This window comes from Nyctibius grandis, chromosome 26 (genome assembly GCF_013368605.1).
Source record: "Nyctibius grandis isolate bNycGra1 chromosome 26, bNycGra1.pri, whole genome shotgun sequence".
Lineage (NCBI taxonomy): Eukaryota > Metazoa > Chordata > Aves > Nyctibiiformes > Nyctibiidae > Nyctibius > Nyctibius grandis.
Genome location: NC_090683.1, coordinates 1,603,784 through 1,628,473, shown reverse-complemented (window position 1 = coordinate 1,628,473; position 24,690 = coordinate 1,603,784). Strand labels below are relative to the sequence as shown.

Sequence of the window (24,690 nt, the reverse complement as noted above, 5' to 3'; positions counted from 1 at the left end):
GGCGGAGTAGAGGCTCTGCGCAGCGCTGGGCCTGCGGGGCCGGGAGAGCCGAGCCGGGCCGGGCCGAGCCGGGCCGGGCCGGGCCGGGCCGGGCCGGGGCCGCCGCCGCCGCCGCTCCTCTAGCCGCGGTGCTCGCGTGCTACTCGGCGCCTTTGCACCTGCGCCGCTGCTTTGGCGCGACTGCCCCCCCCCGGCCCCGAGGGAGGCCCCTCCCGCCGCGGGACTCGGTGATCCCGGAGGTCTCTTCCAACCCGGTTGGTTCCGTGATTCTCTTGCAGGAGGCCGCCTCTGAGAAGGAGCTGGAAGGCGTGGTGGAGCCATGCACCGCGCAGCCCTGGTGGGTGGCCTGACCTGCTGGGCTTTTTTCCAGTTGTTTGGAGCAAGGCGACTTGGTTGCCCCGCTTGTTTCTGTCACCACAGGTCTCCTACCTCAAAGGCTCTGAGGAAAGAGCCAGCTTCGAATGAAGGCCATGTTTTTACACCCTGCTCTTGGGAACGTGCAACACAGGAGGAAAGAAAGCTGAGAATTTACTGTCAAATGAAATCAGAGAGCGCTGCTGCTTCTTCCTCTCCTCACATTGCTGGGTTTGAAACCACTCGCTTTTGCCTCATGATTGCCTCATTTTGTAACCAAAATATAAGTGTTCAGTGGGGGTAGAAATGACTGGAGAGATACTTTTTCAAAGCAGAAGGCTGGCAATGCAGGGGCCTAGATTCTGCAAACCACCACCTAGGTCCCTTCAGCTGCAGGATGGGGGTGCAGCCCAGTGGTTAGAGCACAGCATCTGCCTGCACGCTGGCTCGTGTGGGCTGGGCTCAAGAGCAGGTCTCAAACCTGCCTGTGCTGCTATGAAGTGGGACACACAGACCTGGAGAGCATGGATGTGTGTGTAAGATGGGTGATTACAGGGTTCATGAGCTCCCCAGTGGCACAGACATGCTCTGCTCCATGAGGGGACCCCTGTCACAGAATCACAGAATCACAGAATCAATCAGGTTGGAAGAGCCCTCTGGGATCATCAAGCCCAACCATTGCCCTGACACCACCATGTCAACTAGACCAGGGCACTAAGTGCCATGTCCAGTCTTTTATTAAACACCTCCAGAGATGGTGACTCCACCACCTCCCTGAGCAGCCCCTTCCAATGGCTAATGACCCTTGCTGAGAAGAAATGCTTCCTTATGTCCAACCTGAACCTCCCCTGGCAAAGCTTGAGGCTGTGTCCTCTTGTCCTATCGCTAGTTGCCTGGGAGAAGAGACCAACTCCCACTCCACTACAACCTCCCTTCAGGTAGTTGTAGACTGCACTAAGGTCAGCTCGGAGCCTCCTCTTCTCCAGGCTAAACAACCCCAGCTCCCTCAGCCATTCCTCGTAGGTCAGACCCTCCAGACCCTTCACCAGCTTGGTCACCCTCCTCTGGACTCGCTCTGACACCTCAACATCTTTCTTGAAGTGCGGGGCACAGAACTGGACACTGTCCTGATGTTACGTAGTGTCTTTCAGGGATGAGGGAAGGAAGCCTTCGTTTCTCTCTCCAGTCCCCCGATTTCCCAGGGCAAGATGAGAAACAAACATCTGAAAAGAGTTTTCCGCTCTTTGGAGGTCAATGCAGACTCCAGTGTGTTACTCCCTTGCAAAGTTTCTTGGTAAAAACAGGCCAAGAGCATCACAACATGGCCGCATGGACCTCATCCATTCCCATCCACCACGCAGACTTTGATACTTCTCACGAAGCACTTCTGAAGCAATTTGGCTTCCAGGGCTGCTTCTCTGCCATGACTGTTCACTAGTTCCAGTGGGGCTCTGAGCTGGAAAGCCCCTCTCAGAGGGGCACATTTGCAGCTAGTTCAGGTGAATGTAGGACCCATGAACTGAAGACATATCCACAGAAAGGTCTGTTGTTAGGCTGAGGCTCTGGCCCCCTTATGCTGCCCACTCTGACAAAAGGAACACTTCCTAGAGGCGTTGTGAAATCTCTCCAGGAGGCTTGGACAATCAAGGGGCCTTGATTGGAAACTGTTTGGAAACACAGTCTAATTCAGTTTATCTACACTCAAAGTGTCTCAGCATGACTGTCTGTCACCACTCCCTGACTCTTCAGGTCAGGATACGTCTTCTCCTCCCAGTTTTAAGGAGTTCAAACCAATGGAGTTAGCTTTACGTACAGGGATAAAAGCCAGGATATCCTGCCCACCTCATGAAGAGCACTCCTGAGTAAATCTACTTCTGTCACGGTGTTAACCGTGTCTGGGATGGGACACAGGCCCCTCGTGTCCAAGTCAAAGCCATGGGCACCTCTGCAGCTAATTGACCTGACACTGAGTCAGGAAGGGTCTGAGACCTTAAGCACGAGGACAGATGACCTAGTGTCACTGTGCTTTGATAGGAAGTACAGACCATCCAGGCTGCAAAGGGAGAGCCAAACAGCTGAAAACTCATTTGGTCTTCAGCCACACAGAGCTTTTATGTCCCATGCTGAAGTCCTATTCTGCCAGGACCTGCCTGGGAAGGAAGGGTTGTCTGATTCATGGCCACGCTCCCCAAATGCTGCTGCTATCCTATGAGGAGTATCAGGAGAGCTCTTTCCCTCAGAGACTGTTGTCAGTGAAAGGAAAGGCACTGCAGGAGTTGGGGAAATGCTTTCCCCATTGAGAACTGCTTCTGCAAGAAACTTCTTCACGTTTCACCTTAGGCTGTTCCTCTCAGAACCACCTTCTCTTCGAGCCAGGCTTTCCATGTCTTTAATCACTGCACAGTGGTGCTTGCTGGTGAGGAATGGGGTGTGCAACAGCACAGACAAATTCTCTACCTGTGACTGAATCCCCTCTTGCCCCATTCCTCCATGTCCCCTGGGCATGGAGGGCATATTTCTGCCCACACCCCCTTCACCTCGACACAGGTAAGAAACATTGGCTTTGGGCTGCTGAGAGGCTCCAAGAGGCAGGCTCTCACTCTGCTGATCCCATTCATGAAACATTTAATCCTGTCACCTCTGGGTGCTACAGCCACTTAGATGTCCCAGGCTGGGTTGCACACATAGAGAGAGACCAGAGAGGAGAGGAGGCTGAGAAAGTGGGGAAATTTCTCCTTAAACCAAGCAGTATAAGGAGAAAGAGTGCTGAAACCAGAAGCACAGCCCATCAGCCTGAAGAGTGACTGCCACTAGACGGTCAGAATGAGCGGGGATAGAGGGAGAGAGAAGGACAGAGCAAGTCCTTGTGCATGGAACCTGTGGGTATACAGCTGAGGACTGCAACACTTGGAGTACTTGGGACCCTTCCTGAAAAAAGACTTGTAAAGGAGCCCACCAGGGTACCCCAATATGATGTGCCCTGCCTGCGTGGGACCTCTTCAGCACTTGAGTTCTCTGCTCAGCACTCTTGCATTCCTGCTTCAGAAGTCCTGGGACCTCCCATTCCATCATTTGGCAGGACTGTCTCTGGCACAAAGGCCATTTCAGAAATGAGGAAAAGAAAAGAAGGCAATGAAGGAAACCAATTACAAGCTGTGTGATTAAGAAGGGTATTCTCCATTTAAGATGAGTCTGTTGAAAAATTACTGCCTGCAGACAGACAGCTTCAAGGCCTGGGGCGATGCAGGAGCGTTATAAAAGTATACACAAGGCCTTGTTCTCTCATCTGCTTCTCTTGCCTTGCTCTCCTTGGGAACCAGGTGAGTCTGCAGGCCTTTCTTCTTCTCATGATTCCCCAGGCTGAGGTCTCACACCAATGGACACCTCAGCCAATGCCTGCTCCATCATGCCAGAACTGGACTTGGAGATTGTTGTAATGGAAACAGGAAGGAGGGAGAAAGTCTAGCATGGAGAAAAACCGGGTCTAGCTGAGGTGTCTCCTGAGCTATGGGCTAGGTGGGGACCTCCCTGGGCTTGGTTGCTATTGGCGGGGCATTTCTGGGCTGAGCGGAGAAGAAACCCATGGGTATCCCTACAGAAACTCCAGCACTCTGCCCAGAATGTGCCTTGCCTCCCTTGGAGTGGGGTGACAGACTGCTTCTCACCAACTCCTCATGCTCTTCTTCTCCCTGCCCTCTCTCCCAGGTGCACTTCTAGTCCCAAAACTTGTCCTGCTACAACGCGTGCCTGCCATGCCAGCCCTGCGGCCTGACCCCGCTGGCCAACAACTGCAATGAACCCTGTGTCAGGCAGTGCCAGGACTCCACCGTTGTCATCCAGCCCTCCCCCGTGGTGGTGACCCTGCCCGGCCCCATCCTCAGCTCCTTCCCACAGAACACCACCGTGGGATCCTCCACCTCTGCTGCTGTTGGCAGCATCCTCAGCTCTGAGGGAGTGCCCATCAACTCTGGGGGCTTTGGTCTCGGGGGCCTTGGCCTCTGTGGCTTTGGCAGCGGCTACTGTGGCAGGAGGTGCTTCCCCTGCTAAAGCTGCTGGTGATGGCCCTGGGAAAGGCCCCAGAGACCCATAAGATGGTACTGGACTGGGGACAGAACATTGGCTTGTTGCTTCCAGAAGAGCTGAACAACCCCAGCACCCCTTGCAAAAGGACGGGGTCAGCCTGGGCTCTCGGAAAGCACGGCCCATGCCTCCCTTTCCCCTCTTCCACTCTCTCCTTTCCCTCCTCTTTCCTTGTTCTCTTGTGCTCCCCTGTGCTTTGAGCCCTACAGAGCCAGCATACGGAGGACCTGCTGGCAATCATTCCTCTGTGGGGAGGCAGATGGCCACCTGGCAGGATCTCTACCACAGCCATGGGTGCGGACTCTTCTCTGCCCCTGGTACTGCCTGCACCGAGATCTCCACTCAGAGCGACCTCCTTTCCCTCTTTTGACTCATTAAAGTTCTGCTGCATCCCAGCCTGTGCCTTTGCATCTTCCTTTCCTCTGCAGACGCTCTCCCAAGATGCCCAGGGAGACGTTGCTCTGGGGTAGTTGTGGGAGGGGGGTGTTGGGGATGGGTGTGCAGGGATTGTCAGCACAGGTTTTCATTGAGTATTCTTAGTTGTGACTTGGGTGTGACCTCTGGTTTCTAAAGTTCTCGGCCTACGTGGGCTCTAGTGGGCTAGAATGACCCGATGTAGTTCAGTCACTACCATCCCTTTGTTGTGTACACCTTTTGTTTTTGCTTGGTAAGCTCAACATTGTGAAGCAAGTAGGGAGGAGGAGGAGGCATGAATGTGTTATTGACAGGGCAGAGGCAATACCTTCCCAGAAAAGCCTAGGAGAACTTGTCCTAGCCACAGCACTGAGATTTAGAGTTGCGGGGTGAGGAGAAGACGAGGTGGAAAATAAAAGCATGAGAAGAGTAAGGAACACACTGCACTGCCACAGCATGTCTGTGAAAACATTGTCCTAAGAGCTGGGATCCACCGATCTTGTGGTCTTCTAGCTGGTGCAGCGATGCTTTTTGCAATCTGTTGTTTCCTTCCACATAGCATTCAGGAGAGCTCCTGCACACTGCCTGTCTCCTTGACTGGGAGGCTGAGCCCCTCCTCCTCATTGCTGGCCTCATCGCCAGTGGGCAGAGGCATAAAAAGGCGGTCCTGAGACCACAGGATCATAGTGTAATCAAGTTGGAAAGGACCTCCAGAGGTCATTGGGCCCAGACCCTTGCTCCAAGCTTAGTCAGCCATGAGCGTCCAAGGAGGGTTACTGCATAACCGGCCCAGGCAGCCTGTTGCACTGCTGGACTTTCCTCTTCGTAAGTACCGTTTCCCTTCAGCCGTGTCCAAACCTCTCATCTTTCAATGTGAACCTGTTGTCTCTAGTCCTGTAGCCACGCACTGCCACAGTGTTGAGTCTGGATCTGTCTTCTGGGGGAGCTCACCATAGCTACTGCAAAGCTGCTCTTAGGTCTCCCACCAAAGTCTTCTCTTCATGCTCAGCAAGCCTCGTGGCCTCAGCCTTTCATCCCCAACCAAGCGCTTCATCTTCTCACCATCCTGGACACCCTGTGCTGAACTCTCCACTTGGTCAAGGTCTTGCATTACATCTTTCTTGTCTGAAAGCAGTGGTTTAGATGCCATCAGATGAGTACTGAGCAGAGCGGGATAGTCAGTACCCTCTGTCTCCTAACTGGGGTCCTGCTCCTATTGCCTAGGATGCTGATGGAAGTCGTTGGTGTTGAGGAACAGTGCTGGGAGTCGCACTTGTTTTGATGGGGTTACTGCAAAAGTACATTTGCTGGGCCTGCTTTTGGGCTGCTACTTCTCAGGGGCTGAAGGATTCGTGGGAAGACAGGGCTGGTTGCTACCAAGCCAGCTGCTGATCAGGGCTCTGGGTGGGTATGTATCATCTTGCCCCGCTGTGTGCTGCAGCAGTTCAGCTGCTCTTCTTCCTCAGCTGCCAGTCTTTCTGCAGTCTTTGCTGCTGGTCACCGCAGTGCTTTGGGGAGCTCCTGGACAGTGCTTTGAGACACTCAGCCTGTACCCGCTGCCTCTTCTCCTGCCCTGAGTCTCTCCCTAGTCCCCTCTCTCCTGAAACTTTCCCAGGAAGTCGTGGGCACAGGCAGGGAAGGAGCAGGGCAAGGAGCACACGCACTGCCTGTGGGTCTGTGTGCTGTGTTGACTAGCACTAAGCACCCACCAGCTGTTCTCTCGGCTGTCCGAGTGGGATGAGGGGAGAATGGGAAGAGCAAGAGAGCGAAATATCCTTGGGTGGAGATGAGGAGAGTTGAAGAGAGGAAGGGGCAAATGAGAAAAAAACAAGTGATGCAAAGGCAATCAGCCAGCCCCTTGCACCAGCAAACTGATGCTCAGCCATCTTCTGAAGAAGAAGTACTTTGGAAAGACTGCCCACAGTCTTTATGTTAACAATCATTGTTTTAACAAGCACTCCACAACCATCCCCCAAAACCTCCTCCCAAAAACCACCCCTGAGAAACATCTGTCTCGCTGTGCATTTTGGGAGGGTGTCTGCAGGGGAAAGGATGATGCAAAGGCACAGGCTGGGATGCAGCAGAACTTTAATGAGTCAAAAGAGGGAAAGGAGGTCGCTCTGAGTGGAGATCTCGGTGCAGGGAATAGCAGGGGCAGAGAAGAGTCCGCAAGCCATGGCAGTGGCAGAGATCCCACCAGGTGTCCATCTGCCTGTCCCACAGAGGGAGCAGGGCCAGCATGTCTTCCCTAGGCTGGCTCTGTGGGGCTCAACAGCCCAGGGGAGCACAAGAGAACAAGGAGACGGGAGGGAGAGAAGAGAGTGGAAGAGGGGAAAGGGAGGCATGGGCCGTGCTTTCCGAGAGCCCAGGCTGACCCCGTCCTTTTGCAAGGGGTGCTGGGGTTGTTCAGCTCTTCTGGAAGCAACAAGCCGATGCTCCGTCCCCAGCCCAGTACCATCTTGTGGGTCTCTGGGGCCTTTCCCAGGGCCATTGCCAGCAGCTTTAGCAGGGGAAGCACCTCCTGCCACAGTAGCCGCTGCCAAAGCCACAGAGGCCAAGGCCCCCGAGACCAAAGCCCCCAGAGTTGATGGGCACTCCCTCAGAGCTGAGGATGCTGCCAACAGCAGCAGAGGTGGAGGATCCCACGGTGGTGTTCTGTGGGAAGGAGGTGAGGATGGGTCCGGGCAGGGTCACCACCACAGGGGAGGGCTGGATGACAACGGTGGAGTCCTGGCACTGCCTGACACAGGGCTCATTGCAGCTGTTGGCCAGCGGGGTGGGGCCGCAGGGCTGGCATGGCAGGCATGTGTTGTAGCAGGACATGTTTTGGGAGTAGAGTTGCACCTGGGAGAGAGGGCAGGGGGAAGAAGAGCATGAGGAGTAGGTGAGGAGCAGCCTGTCACCCCACCACGACGAAGGCAAGGCACGAAGTGTAGACGAGAGTTGGTGTCTGTGTACAGAGGTCCACAGGCTTCTGCTTTCCCTCAAGAGCCCTGCCAAGAGTGAGCAGGCCCAGGGAGATGGCTTCCTACCCAAAGCTCAGGAGACACCTCAGCCAAGACCCAGCCTCTCTCTAGGTCACACCTTCTGTGCGCTTCTCTCTCCCTTGGCCAGCAGTTCCAAGACCCCGCATGGGACAAAGGGGCATGTATGGGCTGAGAAGCCTCAGAGGAGGCGGTGAAGGAGGAGAAAGGGCTTCAGACTCACCTTGTTCTCAAGGAGATGGAGGCGAGAGGAGTGGATGAGAGAGTGAGGAGAAGGGGCCGCTTTTATACTGCTCCTGCACCGCCCCAGGCACACAGTCACTGCACAGGGGCTGTAATTTTCCAGCAGACTCACCTCCAAAGAAAAATATCCGACCTAATGGCATCGGTTGCGTTTTGGTTTCCGTCAACGCTGCCATTTCATTTCCTCATTTCTGACATGCCCTCTAGGTCACGGAGGCTCCTTTCAAGTACCGGGGTGAGAAGCCCAAGGATTTCCCATGCAAGAACACATGAGTACGGGCAGAAGTCAAGGCCCAAGCAGACCCTCGTGGCATTGGGTTCTTCCTCACTACGTGAGGGGTGTGTTGTGTCTTGGGACAATGTCTTGTTCCTCCCACTCTCCTCACACCACCATACACTTTGGCTGCACACTTTGGACCCCGACCAGCAGGAAACACAACGGCCTGGCCACTTTTCCAAACACTCTGACCATCCTGCAAGCCCGCCGAGCTGTGGGAATGCTGGCAAGAAGGTGAGGGTGATAGGAATGGCCATTAGGGCTTCCTGGGGCTGTGTAGTTGGGTAGAGGCCAGTGCTCAGAGCTTGTTTTCCTGGGGCTGGGACGAAGCTGCCGTGGCTACAGGGGAATTCTGACCTGCGTGGACACGGGCCTGCAGACAGCACACAGTCCTGGCTTGGCCTCACACCAAAAGGCTGATACACAGACAATCCAAAATTAGAGCGTGACTTGCTATGCATAGGGAGAGTCTATCCCAGGAAGCTTGCCTACTGAAGGCGTTCCCTTGCCCTCCTGGGACGCGTCCCAGCTGCTTCCATGTCTGCAGGGCAGGGAAGTGCATGGCTCCTTGATGTACTGTTTTTGTGCCCTTCTGATCACATCCCCTCCCTGAGCCTTCTCAGGCACGTGGCACTGCAGTGTCCTGCCGGCCCTCAGTCCTTGGGGAGCTGGAGGACCTTACCTCTGCAATGGTGCTGGTTTCTGCTTCAGGCTGAGGAGGCCTTTGGGGCATGGGAGGGGAGGCACGCTGAAGCCCAAATGCCATGAGAAGGCATATCGCTTGACACCCAGGGATGAGTCCTAAGCAGTGGGGAGATGCTTTCTGCAAGCCTTTCTTTCCCTCCACGGAATATTCAGGAGATGTCCTCACCACAGCCTGGTCTCTTTGGCCAGGAAGATGAGGCCTGTGCATCTGTTCCCTTCCACCCCCCATGACAGTCCCGTCTGCCCGTGCCTCCACGCTCTCACCCTCCCCCTGAAGAGCAGCACAGCTGTCTGCTGTATGAACGTCCTCCTCCCCCAAGTGGCGTGTCATGTGCAGACTTGCTGAGAGTGTAATCCTTGCAACCGTGCAGGTCATTAAAAAAGGGTTGAACAATACTGACCCTAGTGTGGATCCCTGCAGTGCACCAAGAGTGACTGGCCACCAGCTGGACTGCATGCCACTTGTCACAACTCCTGGAAGCCACCAGCCATGCCAGATTTCAATCTCCTGCCCTGTGCTCTTCCCTAGCCTGTATTTCATCAGTTGGTCTGTCAGGATTGTTACAGGAGACAGCATCAAAAGCCTTGGTTAGATGAGATTAACAACATTTGCTGGACTTCTCTCATGCACAAGAGCCAGGCATGTCATCAAAGAGAGCTGTGAGGTTGGTCAGGCCTGCTTTCCCCTCCGTAAATCCAGAAATCCATCCATTCATCCATCCATCCGTCCATCCATCCATCCACTCCCAATCAGCTTCTTGTCCTTTCATCTTGGGAAATGGCTTCCAGGATGATTTGCTCCATCACCTTTGCAGGAATAGAGGTGAGACAGATGAGCCTGTCATTCCATTGTGCCCTTCCTGAAGACAGGAGGCCCATTGTCTTTCTTCCAGTCCTCATATGCATTCCATGACTGCTGTGACTTTCAAAGGGAGTTGAGAGCGAGCTTGTAGGGACACCGTGTCAGTCCAATCCGTGTAAATGTTCCCACACCCGATCCTCGTCTGCTGTGGGTAAGTCTTTTCTGCTGCAGATGTTCTGAGGAATATCAGGAGCTGGATCTTTCGACATCAAATGCTACCAGTATGTTGCCGCTTGTCTGCGGCAAGCTCCGTTCGGTTGCTGGCTGGCCTGAGGCTATCCGCACCCCAGGGCCATTGAGCACTGACACCAATGTGAGGATGCAACAAATGGTGTTTATTTAACTGCGCAACCGCCTTATATAGTCGTCTTGTCCCGTACGAACTCGCACGATACTTGCACATCCCGCTCCTTTCGCCACGCCTACCTTCCGTTACAGCCCGAGATTTTCCGATAGCCGTACCCTAATCTACCTACATTTCCCTCTCCCCATGCTTCAAGTCATGCGAATTAAAGCGTATCGCTGATTCTGGAGCCTTGTGTCAAAGCGTAAGCGTAGCTGGCGGATACAACATCCCGAGCCCAGGTTCTCCAGTAAGATTCCCCTGCAACTCCTGAGATGCAAAGCAAAAGCAAGCTAATCATGAGCGCATTGTTCAAAGCTTTTGTTTCACTCAGCAACGGTCACCGTTCCTCATCTTTCTTGGCGCCCTGCCGCTTTACCAGACTCTCTGTACTGTCATGACTCCTCACGTCTGAAGGTCGAGGCTGGTGCTGTTTCGGCTTCCCCCACAGGTACTCCTGCAAAACATAAAGCTCGGACAGCGTACATATTACTTCGGGTTAGGATTTTGTTTTAAATCAGGGTGCAAACAGCGTGTAGGGACCCACTGTATAACATCATCCCGTTTGATGGCGGCATACCCCCTCCCGTGATGTAGCAGCTCCCAACCTGTTTCCCACTCCGCTGTCCCAGGGAACCAAACCTTGACTGGGGGGCCCACTTCTGGCACCCCTGGACCCCAATGTCGCTCAATTGGGGCACGCTCTTGGTCTCCCCGGGCAAAATGATTTAAAGAATAAAGAGTGTGATGTAAAATGTGAGATTGGTAGTTGACAGGAATTACGTCTGGGAATCCTTCCCCCTCCACAAGAATCTTAATTCTGTGTTTTAGGGCGCACTACCGGTTCTGATGGATCTGTATCTATTTTACTCGCTCCCCGCTCCTCAGCTTTTTTCGGAGCCGTCCGTACCGACGGCGATAAAGGAGTTGCCACCGGTACAGCCACCGGGGCCGTGGGAGGTGTTGGTCCCGCAAACAGTGAGGGGGTAGTAGACGTCTGCGGTCCTAAAGCCATAAAAGCTGTATGTGTGACTTCTCTCTCTGCTTTTATTCCTTTTAACGCTTTGCTAACCAGCCTCCATGTAGCAGACAATTTAAAGGCTTCCTTATCACCACTTGACACCGCATTCCAGAGAGAGTCACCAATCTTCTCCCATAAAGGCACTTCAAAGACATCATTAAAGGTTGTAAAATGTCCTTTATCTTTTGCCCAGAACAGTAACTGCTTTAACGCAGCTTCATCGTATTTAATTCCTCTCTCAGAGAGTATATGTTGGAGGAGTTTCACCACTGCCACTTCTGTCTTGGTCAGGGTAGACACCATGTAAACACGTCCGAGCCACATCCCATGTCGCCCAGTCCTCCCACGCAGCCCGTAGCAGCCACAAGATAACTCCCCATGTTTTTAATTCTTTGGCAGAACCCGCTGCCATAGCTCGCTCAGCGAGCTTCATCGAGCACCGCTCCCAGGTATTCGGCTGTAAACAATCAGCCGGTCCTGCCACCGCCCCCCACTTTAACGAGACGGTCCACACACTGGGCTACGTCTTTCGATTTCACAGAAATCTTAAATTCCCCGCCCAGTAACGAAATCACCTTTATCAAGGTTTTCATGGTTCGCGAACCCACGCCGACCGCCCGCGGTCCGCCAGCCCAGCAATCACGTCGGGGTCACCATTTGTTGCCGCTTGCCTGCGGCAAGCTCCGTTCGGTTGCTGGCTGGCCTGAGGCTATCCGCACCCCAGGGCCATTGAGCACTGACACCAATGTGAGGATGCAACAAATGGCGTTTATTTAACTGCGCAACAGCCTTATATAGTCGTCTTGTCCCGTACGAACTCGCACGATACTTGCACATCCTGCTCCTTTCACCACGCCTACCTTCCGTTACAGCCTGAGATTTTCCGGTCGCCGTACCCTAATCTACCTACACAGTAAAGACCAAGGCCAAGAACCCTTGGAGTACCTCGAACTTTCGTGTATCCCCTGTCATCGGGGAGGCTGCCCTCTTCAATGCTGGGGTTGTCTTTGCCCAAGCCTTGCATTTGCTAGTGAGCCACCTGGAAGAAGACCTTCTTCTTGACCTCCATGTGCTTTACCCGATTCAATGCCAGATGGGTTTTGGCTTTGTTAACACCAACCGTGCATACTCAGAGAGCCTGACAAATGTTCTCCGCAGAGCAACGGGCATCAAGAGGAAGAGAGCTGAAACGTTAGCAGAGCCTGTCTGCCCAGGGGTGCAATGGGCAGTTACTGTTGGAGCGAGCGGAGAGAGAGGGAGGAGAGAGAAGCACGTGGCGTGTCCTCAAGGAAGACAAGCCTTTGGGTGCTCTACTGACGTGTGGTATGGGGCAAAGTTGGGCCTCTTCCTGCAAGGGAGATGCAAGCAACTGCCCTTCACTGCCCCAAGCCAAGATCCCCTGCCCGCACAGGACCCCTCCCTCACTTAGGAGGCATCTTGTTCCCCAAATGACATGGTCTTGCTCAGGATATCCTTTGTCTTCTGATGCAGGCACATGAAAGGAGGCTGCATGGCAGAGCAGGCATGTCAGAAATGAGGAAAGAAAATGGCAGCTTTGACGGAAAGCAGAACACAAGCTGTGCCATTAGGTAGGATATTTTGTGGTGGAGGTGAGTCTGCTGGAAAATTACAGCCCGTGTGCAGTGAGTGTGCGCCTAGGGTGGTGCAGGAGCAGTATAAAAGCGGGCCCTTCTCCTCAGTCTCTCATCCACTCGTCTCGCCTCCATCTCCTTGAGAACAAGGTGAGTCTGAAGCCCTTTCGCCGCCTCCTCGTGGTCCTGCTCCCTCTTCTGGATTTCTCAGCACATACTTGCCCCTTTGTCCCATGCAGGGTCTTGGAGCTGCTCTTCACGGGAGAGGGAAGGGGGCCGGAGGTGTGTCATGGCTGGGTCTTGGCTGAGGTGTATCCTGAGTGATGGGCTAGGAAGGCTTCCCCCTGGGCTTGGTTGGTGATGGCAGGGCTCGTTTGAGGGGAAGAAGGCCGTGTGTCTCCCTGTGCAGTCTCTAACTCTTGCCTGCAGCTCATGTCTCGGCTCCCTCGTGGTGGTGTGACAGGATGCTCCTCACCAACTCCTCATGCTCTTCTTCTCCCTGCCCTCTCTCGCAGGTGCACCTCTAGTCCCAAAACATGTCCTGCTACAACGCGTGCCTGCCATGCCAGCCCTGCGGCCCGACCCCTCTGGCCAACAGCTGCAATGAGCCCTGTGTCAGGCAGTGCCAGGACTCCACCGTTGTCATCCAGCCCTCCCCTGTGGTGGTGACCCTGCCCGGCCCCATCCTCAGCTCCTTCCCACAGAACACCGCCGTGGGATCCTCCACCTCCGCTGCTGTTGGCAGCATCCTCAGCTCTGAGGGAGTGCCCATCAACTCTGGGGGCTTTGGTCTCGGGGGCCTTGGCCTCTGTGGCATTGGCAGCGGCTACTGTGGCAGGAGGTGCTTCCCCTGCTAAAGCTGCTGGCGATGGCCCTGGGAAAGGCCCCAGGGACCCATAAGATGGTACTGGGCTGGGGACAGAGCATTGTCTTGTTGCTTCCAGAAGAGCTGAACCACCCCAGCACCCCTTGCAAAAGGACGGGGTCAGCCTGGGCTCTTGGAAAGCACGGCCCATGCCTCCCTTTCCCCTCTTCCACTCTCTCCTCTCCCTCCTGTTTCCTTGTTCTCTTGTGCTCCCCTCTGAGCCCCACAGAGCCAGCCTAGGGAGGACCTGCTGGCCATCCTCCCTCTGTGGGGAGGCAGATGGCCACCTGGCAGGATCTCTGCCACTGCCATGGGATGCAGACTCTTCTCTGCCCCCTGGTGCTCTGTGTTCTGGTCCCTCCACTTGGATCGACCTCATACCCCTTTTTTTGACTCATTAAAGTTCTGCTGCATCCCAGCTCGTACATTTGCATCTTCCTTTCCTCTGCAGACGCTCTCGCAAGATGCCCAGGGAGATGTTGCTCTGGGGTAGTTGTGGGAGGGGGGTGTTGGGGATGGGTGTGCAGGGATTGTCAGCACAGGTTTGCATTGAGTATTCTTAGTTGTGACTTGGGTGTGACCTCTGGTTTCTAAAGTTCTCGGCCTACGTGGGCTCTAGTGGGCTAGAATGACCCGATGTAGTTCAGTCACTACCATCCCTTTGTTGTGTACACCTTTTGTTTTTGCTTGGTAAGCTCAACATTGTGAAGCAAGTAGTGAGGAGGAGGAGGCATGAATGTGTTATTGACAAGGCAGAGGCAAGACGTTCCCAGAAAAGCCTAGGAGAACCTGTCCTAGCCACAGCACTGAGATTTAGAGTTGCGGGGTGAGGAGAAGACGAGGTGGAAAATAAAAGCATGAGAAGAGTAAGGAACACACTGCACTGCCACAGCATCTCTGTGAAAACATTGTCCCAAGAGCTGGGGTCCACAGACCTTGTGGTCTTCTAGCTGGTGCAGCGATGCTTTTTGCAATCTTTTGTTTCCTTCCACATAGCATTCAGGAGAGCTCCTGCACACTGCCTGTCTCCTTGACCGGGAGGCTGAGCCCCTCCTCCTCATTGCTGGCCTTATCTCCAGTGGGCAGAGGCATAAACAGGCGGTCCTGGGACCACAGGATCATAGTGTAATCAAGTTGGAAAGGACCTCCAGAGGTCATTGGGCCCAGACCCTTGCTCCAAGCTCAGTCAGCCATGAGCGTCTGTCATGGTTTAAAGCTGGGCTGGCGATTAAACCTGCGGCAGATGCCCTCTGTTATCCCCCCCCCTCCCCCCAGAGGGAAAGGGAAAGGGAAAAGGGAGAGAGACTTCTGGGTTGGAAAATTAAAACAGTTTTAATAAACTATAATAATGAAAAAAAAAGTATAATAATAATAATAAAAATAATCAAATATATACAAATATATATACAAAACCAAGATTGAGCTCCCCTGAAGTCAGCCACGTCACCTCCGGCACTGCAGGGCAGGCTCCGGGAAGGCCCAGCCTGGGCCTAGCGATGGTCGAGAGCTGGATTCAGGAACGCACGGATCGGGATCGGGGGCAGCAGGAAAACAGACGGAGTCCTCCCTGGACACCGACCATAGCAGAAAGAGAGCGAGACCCTTGTGATCCCCCCACTTTATACCGAGAATGACGTGTATGGGATGGAATACCCTCGTTGGTCAATTTTGGGTCACCTGCCCTGTCCGCTCCCCTCTGCAGCTGCGACCCCCCTTCGGCTCTTCACTCGTAAGCAATGAGGAATTCAGCAGCGACCTTGGTTTCTCTCAAGAATAAGTACAGCAAGAGCCTTTCTGCACAACATCCCTACCGGTGCCTCAGTGATAACTACAAACTTCGAGCGTTATCAGTCCTGGAAGCAGACACTGTCTGCAAAAACATGCAGTTACTTAGAGGAGACTTAGCTGAAAGTAAAAATCACTGAAAGGAAAATCGGCCTGGTTTAGGCCAAACCAGGACAGCGTCCAAGGAGGGTTACTGCATAACCGCCCCAGGCAGCCTGTTGCACTGCTGGACTTTCCTCTTCGTAAGTACCGTTTCCCTTCAGCCGTGTCCAAACCTCTCATCTTTCAATGTGAGCCTGTTGTCTCTAGTCCTGCAGCCACGCACTGCCACAGTGTTGAGTCTGGATCTGTCTTCTGGGGGAGCTCACCATAGCTACTGCAAAGCTGCTCTTAGGTCTCCCACCAAAGTCTTCTCTTCATGCTCAGCAAGCCTCGTGCCCTCAGCCTTTCAACCTCCCCAACCAAGCGCTCCGTCTTCTCACCATCCTGGACACCCTGTGCTGAACTCTCCACTTGGTCAAGGTCTTGCATTACATCTTTCTTGTCTGAAAGCAGTGGTTTAGATGCCATGAGATGAGTACTGAGCAGAGCGGGATAGTCAGTACCCTCTGTCTCCTAACTGAGGTCCTGCTCCTATTGCCTAGGATGCTGATGGAAGTCGTTGGTGTTGAGGAACAGTGCTGGGAGTCGCACTTGTTTTGATGGGGTTACTGCAAAAGCAGCTTTGCTGGGCCTGCTTTTGGGCTGCTGCTTCTCAGGGGCTGAAGGATTCGTGGGAAGACAGGGCTGGTTGCTACCAAGCCAGCTGCTGATCAGGGCTCTGGGTGGGTATGTATCATCTTGCCCCGCTGTGTGCTGCAGCAGTTCAGCTGCTCTTCTTCCTCAGCTGCCGGTCTTTCTGCAGTCTTTGCTGCTGGTCACCGCAGTGTTTTGGGGAGCTCCTGGACAGTGGTTTGAGACACTCAGCCCGTACCCACTGCCTCTTCTCCTGCCCTGAGTCTCTCCCTAGTCCCCTCTCTCCTGAAACTTTCCCAGGAAGGCCTGGGCACAGGCACGGAAGGAGCAGGGCAAGGAGCACACGCACTGCCTGTGGGTCTGTGTGCTGTGTTGACTAGCACTAAGCACCCACCAGCTGTTCTCTCGGCTGTCCGAGTGGGATGAGGGGAGAATGGGAAGAGCAAGAGAGTGAAATACCCTTGGGTGGAGATGAGGAGAGTTGAAGAGAGGAAGGGGCAAATGAAAAAAAAGCAAGTGATGCAAAGGCAATCAGCCAGCCCCTTGCACCAGCAAACTGATGCTCAGCCATCTTCTGAAGAAGAAGTACTTTGGAAAGACTGCCCACAGTCTTTATGTTAACAATCATTGTTTTAACAAGCACTCCACAACGATCCCCCAAAACCTCCTCCCAAAAACCACCCCTGAGAAACGTCTGTCTCGCTGTGCATTTTGGGAGGGTGTCTGCAGGGGAAAGGATGATGCAAAGGCACAGGCTGGGATGCAGCAGAACTTTAATGAGACAAAAGAGGGAAAGGAGGTCACTCTGAGTGGAGATCTCGGTGCAGGGAATACCAGGGGCAGAGAAGAGTCCGCAAGCCATGGCTGTGGCAGAGATCCTACCAGGTGTCCATCTGCCTGTCCCACAGAGGGAGCAGGGCCAGCATGTCTTCCCTAGGTTGGCTCTGTGGGGCTCAACAGCCCAGAGGAGCACAAAAGAACAAGGAGACGGAAGGGAGAGAAGAGAGTGGAAGAGGGGAAAGGGAGCGATGGGCCGTGCTTTCCGAGAGCCCAGGCTGACCCCGTCCTTTTGCAAGGGGTGCTGGGGTTGCTCAGCTCTTCTGGAAGCAACAAGCCGATGCTCTGTCCCCAGTCCAGTACCATCTTGTCGGTCCCTGGGGCCTTTCCCAGGGCCATTGCCAGCAGCTTTAGCAGGGGAAGCACCTCCTGCCACAGTAGCCGCTGCCAATGCCACAGAGGCCAAGGCCCCCGAGACCAAAGCCCCCAGAGTTGATGGGCACTCCCTCAGAGCTGAGGATGCTGCCAACAGCAGCAGAGGTGGAGGATCCCACGGCGGTGTTCTGTGGGAAGGAGGTGAGGATGGGTCCAGGCAGGGTCACCACCACAGGGGAGGGCTGGATGACAACGGTGGAGTCCTGGCACTGCCTGACACAGGGCTCATTGCAGCTGTTGGCCAGCGGGGTGGGGCCGCAGGGCTGGCATGGCAGGCATGTGTTGTAGCAGGACATGTTTTGGGAGTAGAGTTGCACCTGTGAGAGAGGGCAGGGGGAAGAAGAGCATGAGGAGTTGGTGAGGAGCAGCCTGTCACCCCACCATGAGGGAGGCAAGGCACGAAGTGTAGATGAGAGTTTGTGTCTGTGTACAGAGGTCCACAGGCTTCCGCTTTCCCTCAAGAGCCCCGCCAAGAGTGAGCAGGCCCAGGGAGATGGCTTCCTACCCAAAGCTCAGGAGACACCTCAGCCAAGACCCAGCCTCTCTCTGGGTCACACCTTCTGCGTGCTTCTCTCTCCCTTGGCCAGCAGTTCCAAGACCCCGCATGGGACAAAGGGGCATGTATGGGCTGAGAAGCCTCAGAGGAGGCGGCGAAGGAGGAGAAAGGGCTTCAGACTCACCTTGTTCTCAAGGAGATGGAGGCGAGAGGAGTGGATGAGAGAGTGAGGAGAAGGGCCCGCTTTTATACTGCTTCTGCACCGCCCCAGGCACACAGTCACTGCACATGGGCTGTAATTTTCCAGCAGACTCACCTCCAAAGAAAAATATCCGACCTAATGGCATCGGTTGCGTTTTGGTTTCCGTCAACGCTGCCATTTCATTTCCTCATTTCTGACATGCCCTCTAGGCCACGGAGGCTCCTTTCAAGTACCGGGGCGAGAAGCCCAAGGATTTCCCATGCAAGAACACATGAGTACGGGCAGAAGTTAAGGCCCAAGCATACCCTCGTGGCATTGGGTTCTTCCTCACTACGTGAGGTGTGTGTTGGGGCTTGGGACAATGCCTTGTTCCTCCCACTCTCCTCACACCACCATACACTTTGGCTGCACACTTTGGACCCCGACCAGCAGGAAACACAACGGCCTGGCCACTTTTCCAAACACACTGACCATCCTGCAAGCCCGCCGAGCTGTGGGAATGCTGGCAAGAAGGTGAGGGTGATAGGAATGGCCATTAGGTCTTCCTGGAGCTGTGTAGTTGGGTAGAGGCCAGTGCTCAGAGCTTGTTTTCCTGGGGCTGGGACGAAGCTGCCGTGGCTACAGGGGAATTCAGACCTGCGTGGACACGGGCCTGCAGACAGCACACAGTCCTGGCTTGGCCTCACACCAAAAGGCTGACACACAGAGAATCCAAAATTAGAGCGTGACTTGCTATGCGTAGGGAGAGTCTATCCCAGGAAGCTTGCCTACTGAAGGCATTCCCTTGCCCTCCTGGGACGCGTCCCAGCTGCTTCCATGTCTGCAGGGCAGGGAAGTGCATGGCTCCTTGATGTACTGTTTTTGTGCCCTTCTGATCACATCCCCTCCCTGAGCCTTCTCAGGCACGTGGCACTGCAGTGTCCTGCTGGCCCTCAGTCCTTGGGGAGCTGGAGGACCTTACCTCTGCAATGGTGCTGGTTTCTGCTTCAGGCTGAGGAGGCCTTTGGGGCATGGGAGGGGAGGCACGCTGAAGCCCAAATGCCATGAGAAGACATATCGCTTGACCCCCAGGGATGAGTCCTAAGCAGTGGGGAGATGCTTTCTGCAAGCCTTTCTTTCCCTCCACGGAATATTCAGGAGATGTCCTCACCACAGCCTGGTCTCTTTGGCCACGAAGATGAGGCCTGTGCATCTGTTCCCTTCCACCCCCCATGACAGTCCCGTCTGCCCGTGCCTCCACGCTCTCGCCCTCCCCCTGAACAGCAGCACAGCTGTCTGCTGTATCAACGTCCTCCTCCCCCAAGTGGCATGTCATGTGCAGACTTGCTGAGAGTGTAATCCTTGCAACCGTGCAGGTCATTAAAAAAAGGGTTGAACAATACTGACCCTAGTGTGGATCCCTGCAGTGCACCAAGAGTGACTGGCCACCAGCTGGACTGCATGCCACTTGTCACAACTCCTGGAAGCCACCAGCCATGCCAGATTTCAATCTCCTGCCCTGTGCTCTTCCCTAGCCTGTATTTCATCAGTTGGTCTGTCAGGATTGTTACAGGAGACAGCGTCAAAAGCCTTGGTTAGATGAGATTAACAACATTTGCTGGACTTCTCTCACGCACAAGAGCCAGGCATGTCATCAAAGAGAGCTGTGAGGTTGGTCAGACCTGCTTTCCCCTCCGTAAATCCATAAATCCATTCATCCATCCATCCATCCATCCATCCATCCACTCTCAATCAGCTTCTTGTCCTTTCATCCTGGGAAATGGCTTCCAGGATGATTTGCTCCATCACCTTTGCAGGAATAGAGGTGAGACAGATGAGCCTGTCATTCCATTGTGCCCTTCCTGAAGACAGGAGGCCCATTGTCTTTCTTCCAGTCCTCATATGCATTCCATGACTGCTGTGACTTTCAAAGGGAGTTGAGAGCGACCTTGTAGGGACACCATGTGAGTCCAATCTGTGTAAATGTTCGCACACCTGATCCTCGTCTGCTGTGGGTACGTCTTTTCTGCTGCAGATGTTCTGAGGAATATCAGGAGCTGGATCTTTCGACATCAAATGCTACCAGGAAAGACCAAGGCCAAGAACCCTTGGAGTACCTCGACGTTTCGTGTATCCCCTGTCATCAGGGAAGCTGCCCTGTTCAATGCTGGGGTTGTCTTTGCCCAAGCCTTGCATTTGCTAGTGAGCCACCTGGAAGAAGACCTTCTTCTTGACCTCCATGTGCTTTACCCGATTCAATGCCAGATGGGTTTTGGCTTTGTTAACACCAACCGTGCATACTCAGAGAGCCTGACAAATGTTCTCCGCAGAGCAACGGGCATCAAGAGGAAGAGAGCTGAAACGTTAGCAGAGCCTGTCTGCCCAGGGGTGCAACGGGCAGTTACTGTTGGAGCGAGCGGAGAGAGAGGGAGGAGAGAGAAGCACGTGGCATGTCCTCAAGGAAGAAAAGCCTTTGGGTGCTCTACTGACGTGTGGTATGGGGCAGAGTTGGGCCTCTTCCTGCAAGGGAGATGCAAGCAACTGCCCTTCACTGCCCCAAGCCAAGATCCCCTGCCCGCACAGGACCCCTCCCTCACTTAGGAGGCATCTTGTTCCCCAAATGACATGGTCTTGTTCAGGATATCCTTTGTCTTCTCATGCAGACACATGAAAGGAGGCCGCATGGCAGAGCAGGCATGTCAGAAATGAGGAAAGAAAATGGCAGCATTGACGGAAAGCAGAACACAAGCTGTGCCATTAGGTAGGATATTTTGTGGTGGAGGTGAGTCTGCTGGAAAATTACAGCCCGTGTGCAGTGAGTGTGCGCCTGGGGTGGTGCGGGAGCAGTATAAAAGCGGGCCTTTCTCCTCAGTCTCTCATCCACTCCTCTCGCCTCCATCTCCTTGAGAACAAGGTGAGTCTGAAGCCCTTTCACCGCCTCCTCGTCGTCCTGCTCCCTCTTCTGGATTTCTCAGCACATACTTGCCCCTTTGTCCCATGCAGGGTCTTGGAACTGCTCGTCATGGGAGAGGGAAGGGGGCCGGAGGTGTGTCATGGCTGGGTTTTGGCTGAGGTGTATCCTGAGTGATGGGCTAGGAAGGCTTCCCCCTGGGCTTGGTTGGTCATGGCAGGGCTCGTTTGAGGGGAAGAAGGCCGTGTGTCTCCCTGTGCAGTCTCTAGCTCTTGTCTCCAGCTCATGTCTCGGCTCCCTCGTGGTGGTGTGACAGGATGCTCCTCACCAACTCCTCAGTTTCTTCTTCTCCCTGCCCTCTCTCGCAGGTGCACCTCTAGTCCCAAAACATGTCCTGCTACAACGCGTGCCTGCCATGCCAGCCCTGCGGCCCGACCCCGCTGGCCAACAGCTGCAATGAGCCCTGTGTCAGGCAGTGCCAGGACTCCACCGTTGTCATCCAGCCCTCCCCTGTGGTGGTGACCCTGCCCGGCCCCATCCTCAGCTCCTTCCCACAGAACACCGCCGTGGGATCCTCCACCTCCGCTGCTGTTGGCAGCATCCTCAGCTCTGAGGGAGTGCCCATCAACTCTGGGGGCTTTGGCCTCGGGGGCCTTGGCCTCTGTGGCATTGGCAGCGGCTACTGTGGCAGGAGGTGCTTCCCCTGCTAAAGCTGCTGGCGATGGCCCTGGGAAAGGCCCCAGAGACCCATAAGATGGTACTGGTCTAGGGACAGAGCATGGGCTTGTTGCTTCCAGAAGAGCTGAGCAACCCCAGCACCCCTTGCAGAAGGACGGGGTCAGCCTGGGCTCTTGGAAAGCACGGCCCATGCCTCCCTTTCCCCTCTTCCACTCTCTCCTCTCCCTCCTCTTTCCTTGTTCTCTTGTGCTCCCCTCTGAGCCCCACAGAGCCAACCTAGGGAGGACCTGCTGGCCATCCTCCCTCTGTGGGGAGGCAGATGGCCACCTGGTAGGATCTCTGCCACTGCCATGGGATGCAGACTCTTGTCTGCCCCTGGTGCTCTGTGTTCTGGTCCCTCCACTTGGATCGACCTCATACCCCTTTTTTTGACTCATTAAAGTTCTGCTGCATCCCAGCTCGTACATTTGCATCTTCCTTTCCTCTGCAGACGCTCTCCCAAGATGCCCAGGGAGACGTTGCTCAGGGGTAGTTGTGGGAGGGGGGTGTTGGGGATGGGTGTGCAGGGATTGTCAGCACAGGTTTGCATTGAGTATTCTTAGTTGTGACTTGGGTGTGACCTCTGGTTTCTAAAGTTCTCGGCCTACGTGGGCTCTAGTGGGCTAGAATGACCCGAAGTAGTTCAGTCACTACCATCCCTTTGTTGTGTACACCTTTTGTTTTTGCTTGGTAAGCTCAACATTGTGAAGCAAGTAGTGAGGAGGAGGAGGCATGAATGTGTTATTGACAAGGCAGAGGCAAGACGTTCCCAGAAAACCTAGGAGAACCTGTCCTAGCCACAGCACTGAGATTTAGAGTTGCGGGGTGAGGAGAAGACGAGGTGGAAAATAAAAGCATGAGAAGAGTAAGGAACACACTGCACTGCCACAGCATCTCTGTAAAAACATTGTCCGAAGAGCTGGGGTCCACCGATCTTGTGGTCTTCTAGCTGGTGCAGCGATGTTTTTTGCAATCTTTTGTTTCCTTCCACATAGCATTCAGGAGAGCTCCTGCACACTGCCTGTCTCCTTGACCGGGAGGCTGAGCCCCTCCTCCTCATTGCTGGCCTTATCGCCAGTGGGCAGAGGCATAAACAGGCGGTCCTGGGACCACAGGATCATAGTGTAATCAAGTTGGAAAGGACCTCCAGAGGTCATTGGGCCCAGACCCTTGCTCCAAGCTCAGTCAGCCACGAGCGTCCAAGGAGGGTTACTGCATAACCGCCCCAGGCAGCCTGTTGCACTGCTGGACTTTCCTCTTCGTAAGTACCGTTTCCCTTCAGCCGTGTCCAAACCTCTCATCTTTCAATGTGAGCCTGTTGTCTCTAGTCCTCCAGCCACGCACTGCCACAGTGTTGAGTCTGGATCTGTCTTCTGGGGGAGCTCACCATAGCTACTGCAAAGCTGCTCTTAGGTCTCCCACCAAAGTCTTCTCTTCATGCTCAGCAAGCCTCGTGGCCTCAGCCTTTCATCCCCAACCAAGCGCTCCATCTTCTCACCATCCTGGACACCCTGTGCTGAACTCTCCACTTGGTCAAGGTCTTGCATTACATCTTTCTTGTCTGAAAGCAGTGGTTTAGATGCCACCAGATAAGTACTGAGCAGAGCGGGATAGTCAGTACCCTCTGTCTCCTAACTGAGGTCCTGCTCCTATTGCCTAGGATGCTGATGGAAGTCCTTGGCGTTGAGGAACAGTGCTGGGAGTCGCACTAGTTTTGATGGGGTTACTGCAAAAGCAGCTTTGCTGGGCCTGCTTTTGGGCTGCTGCTTCTCAGGGGCTGAAGGATTCGTGGGAAGACAGGGCTGGTTGCTACCAAGCCAGCTGCTGATCAGGGCTCTGGGTGGGTATGTATCATCTTGCCCCGCTGTGTGCTGCAGCAGTTCAGCTGCTCTTCTTCCTCAGCTGCCAGTCTTTCTGCAGTCTTTGCTGCTGGTCACCGCAGTGCTTTGGGGAGCTCCTGGACAGTGGTTTGAGACACTCAGCCCGTACCCGCTGCCTCTTCTCCTGCCCTGAGTCTCTCCCCAGTCCCCTCTCTCCTGAAACTTTCCCAGGAAGGCCTGGGCACAGGCAGGGAAGGAGCAGGGCAAGGAGCACACGCACTGCCTGTGGGTCTGTGTGCTGTGTTGACTAGCACTAAGCACCCACCAGCTGTTCTCTCGGCTGTCCGAGTGGGATGAGGGGAGAACTGGAAGAGCAAGAGAGCGAAATACCCTTGGGTGGAGATGAGGAGAGTTGAAGAGAGGAAGGGGCAAATGAGAAAAAAGCAAGTGATGCAAAGGCAATCAGCCAGCCCCTTGCACCAGCAAACTGATGCTCAGCCATCTTCTGAAGAAGAAGTACTTTGGAAAGACTGCCCACAGTCTTTATGTTAACAAGCATTGTTTTAACAAGCACTCCACAACCATCCCCCAAAACCTCCTCCCAAAAACCACCCCTGAGAAACGTCTGTCTCGCTGTGCATTTTGGGAGGGTGTCTGCAGGGGAAAGGATGATGCAAAGGCACAGGCTGGGATGCAGCAGAACTTTAATGAGTCAAAAGAGGGAAAGGAGGTCGCTCTGAGTGGAGATCTCGGTGCAGGGAATAGCAGGGGCAGAGAAGAGTCCGCAAGCCATGGCTGTGGCAGAGATCCCACGAGGTGTCCATCTGCCTGTCCCACAGAGGGAGCAGGGCCAGCATGTCTTCCCTAGGCTGGCTCTGTGGGGCTCAACAGCCCAGGGGAGCACAAGAGAACAAGGAGACGGGAGGGAGAGAAGAGAGTGGAAGAGGGGAAAGGGAGGCATGGGCCGTGCATTCCAGGAGCCCAGGCTGACCCCGTCCTTTTGCAAGGGATGCTGGGGTTGTTCAGCTCTTCTGGAAGCAACAAGCCGATGCTCCGTCCCCAGTCCAGTACCATCTTGTGGGTCCCTGGGGCC

The 24,690-nt window shown here is 54.5% G+C and overlaps 2 protein-coding genes and 2 pseudogenes across 2 annotated transcripts; 2 read left to right on the top strand and 2 right to left on the bottom strand.

Moving 5' to 3' along the window:
* Positions 1-7,350: 7,350 nt before the first annotated feature.
* On the bottom strand, positions 7,351-8,128 carry LOC137673671 (feather keratin 1-like). The gene is made up of 2 exons (XM_068418629.1): positions 8,056-8,128; positions 7,351-7,673 (listed from the first exon to the last, which is right to left on the bottom strand). The coding sequence occupies exon 2, from the start codon at positions 7,669-7,671 to the stop codon at positions 7,351-7,353; it is 321 nt and encodes a 106-aa protein (XP_068274730.1). The 5' UTR covers positions 7,672-7,673; positions 8,056-8,128.
* Positions 8,129-9,835: 1,707 nt separating this feature from the next.
* LOC137673962 (feather keratin 1-like) lies at positions 9,836-13,732 on the top strand (annotated as a pseudogene).
* A 3,715-nt stretch (positions 13,733-17,447) lies between these two features.
* On the bottom strand, positions 17,448-19,182 carry LOC137673961 (feather keratin 1-like). The gene is made up of 3 exons (XM_068419024.1): positions 19,132-19,182; positions 18,153-18,305; positions 17,448-17,789 (listed from the first exon to the last, which is right to left on the bottom strand). Exons 1-3 carry the CDS (start codon positions 19,180-19,182, stop codon positions 17,448-17,450), a joined length of 546 nt encoding a protein of 181 aa, XP_068275125.1.
* A 759-nt stretch (positions 19,183-19,941) lies between these two features.
* LOC137673960 (feather keratin 1-like) lies at positions 19,942-21,770 on the top strand (annotated as a pseudogene).
* Positions 21,771-24,690: the final 2,920 nt, after the last annotated feature.

Excerpts from the sequence above, each read along its gene's own strand:
- LOC137673671 (XM_068418629.1), bottom strand. The coding sequence starts at position 7,671 with ATGTCCTGCTACAACACATGCCTGCCATGCCAGCCCTGCGGCCCCACC.
- LOC137673961 (XM_068419024.1), bottom strand. The coding sequence starts at position 19,182 with ATGCCCCAAAGGCCTCCTCAGCCTGAAGCAGAAACCAGCACCATTGCA. Across the intron at positions 18,306-19,131 it reads AAACCAGCACCATTGCAGAG|GTCGGATATTTTTCTTTGGA; the intron begins GTAAGGTCCTCC and ends CGATGCCATTAG. Across the intron at positions 17,790-18,152 it reads TCCATCTCCTTGAGAACAAG|GTGCAACTCTACTCCCAAAA; the intron begins GTGAGTCTGAAG and ends CCTCTCTCACAG.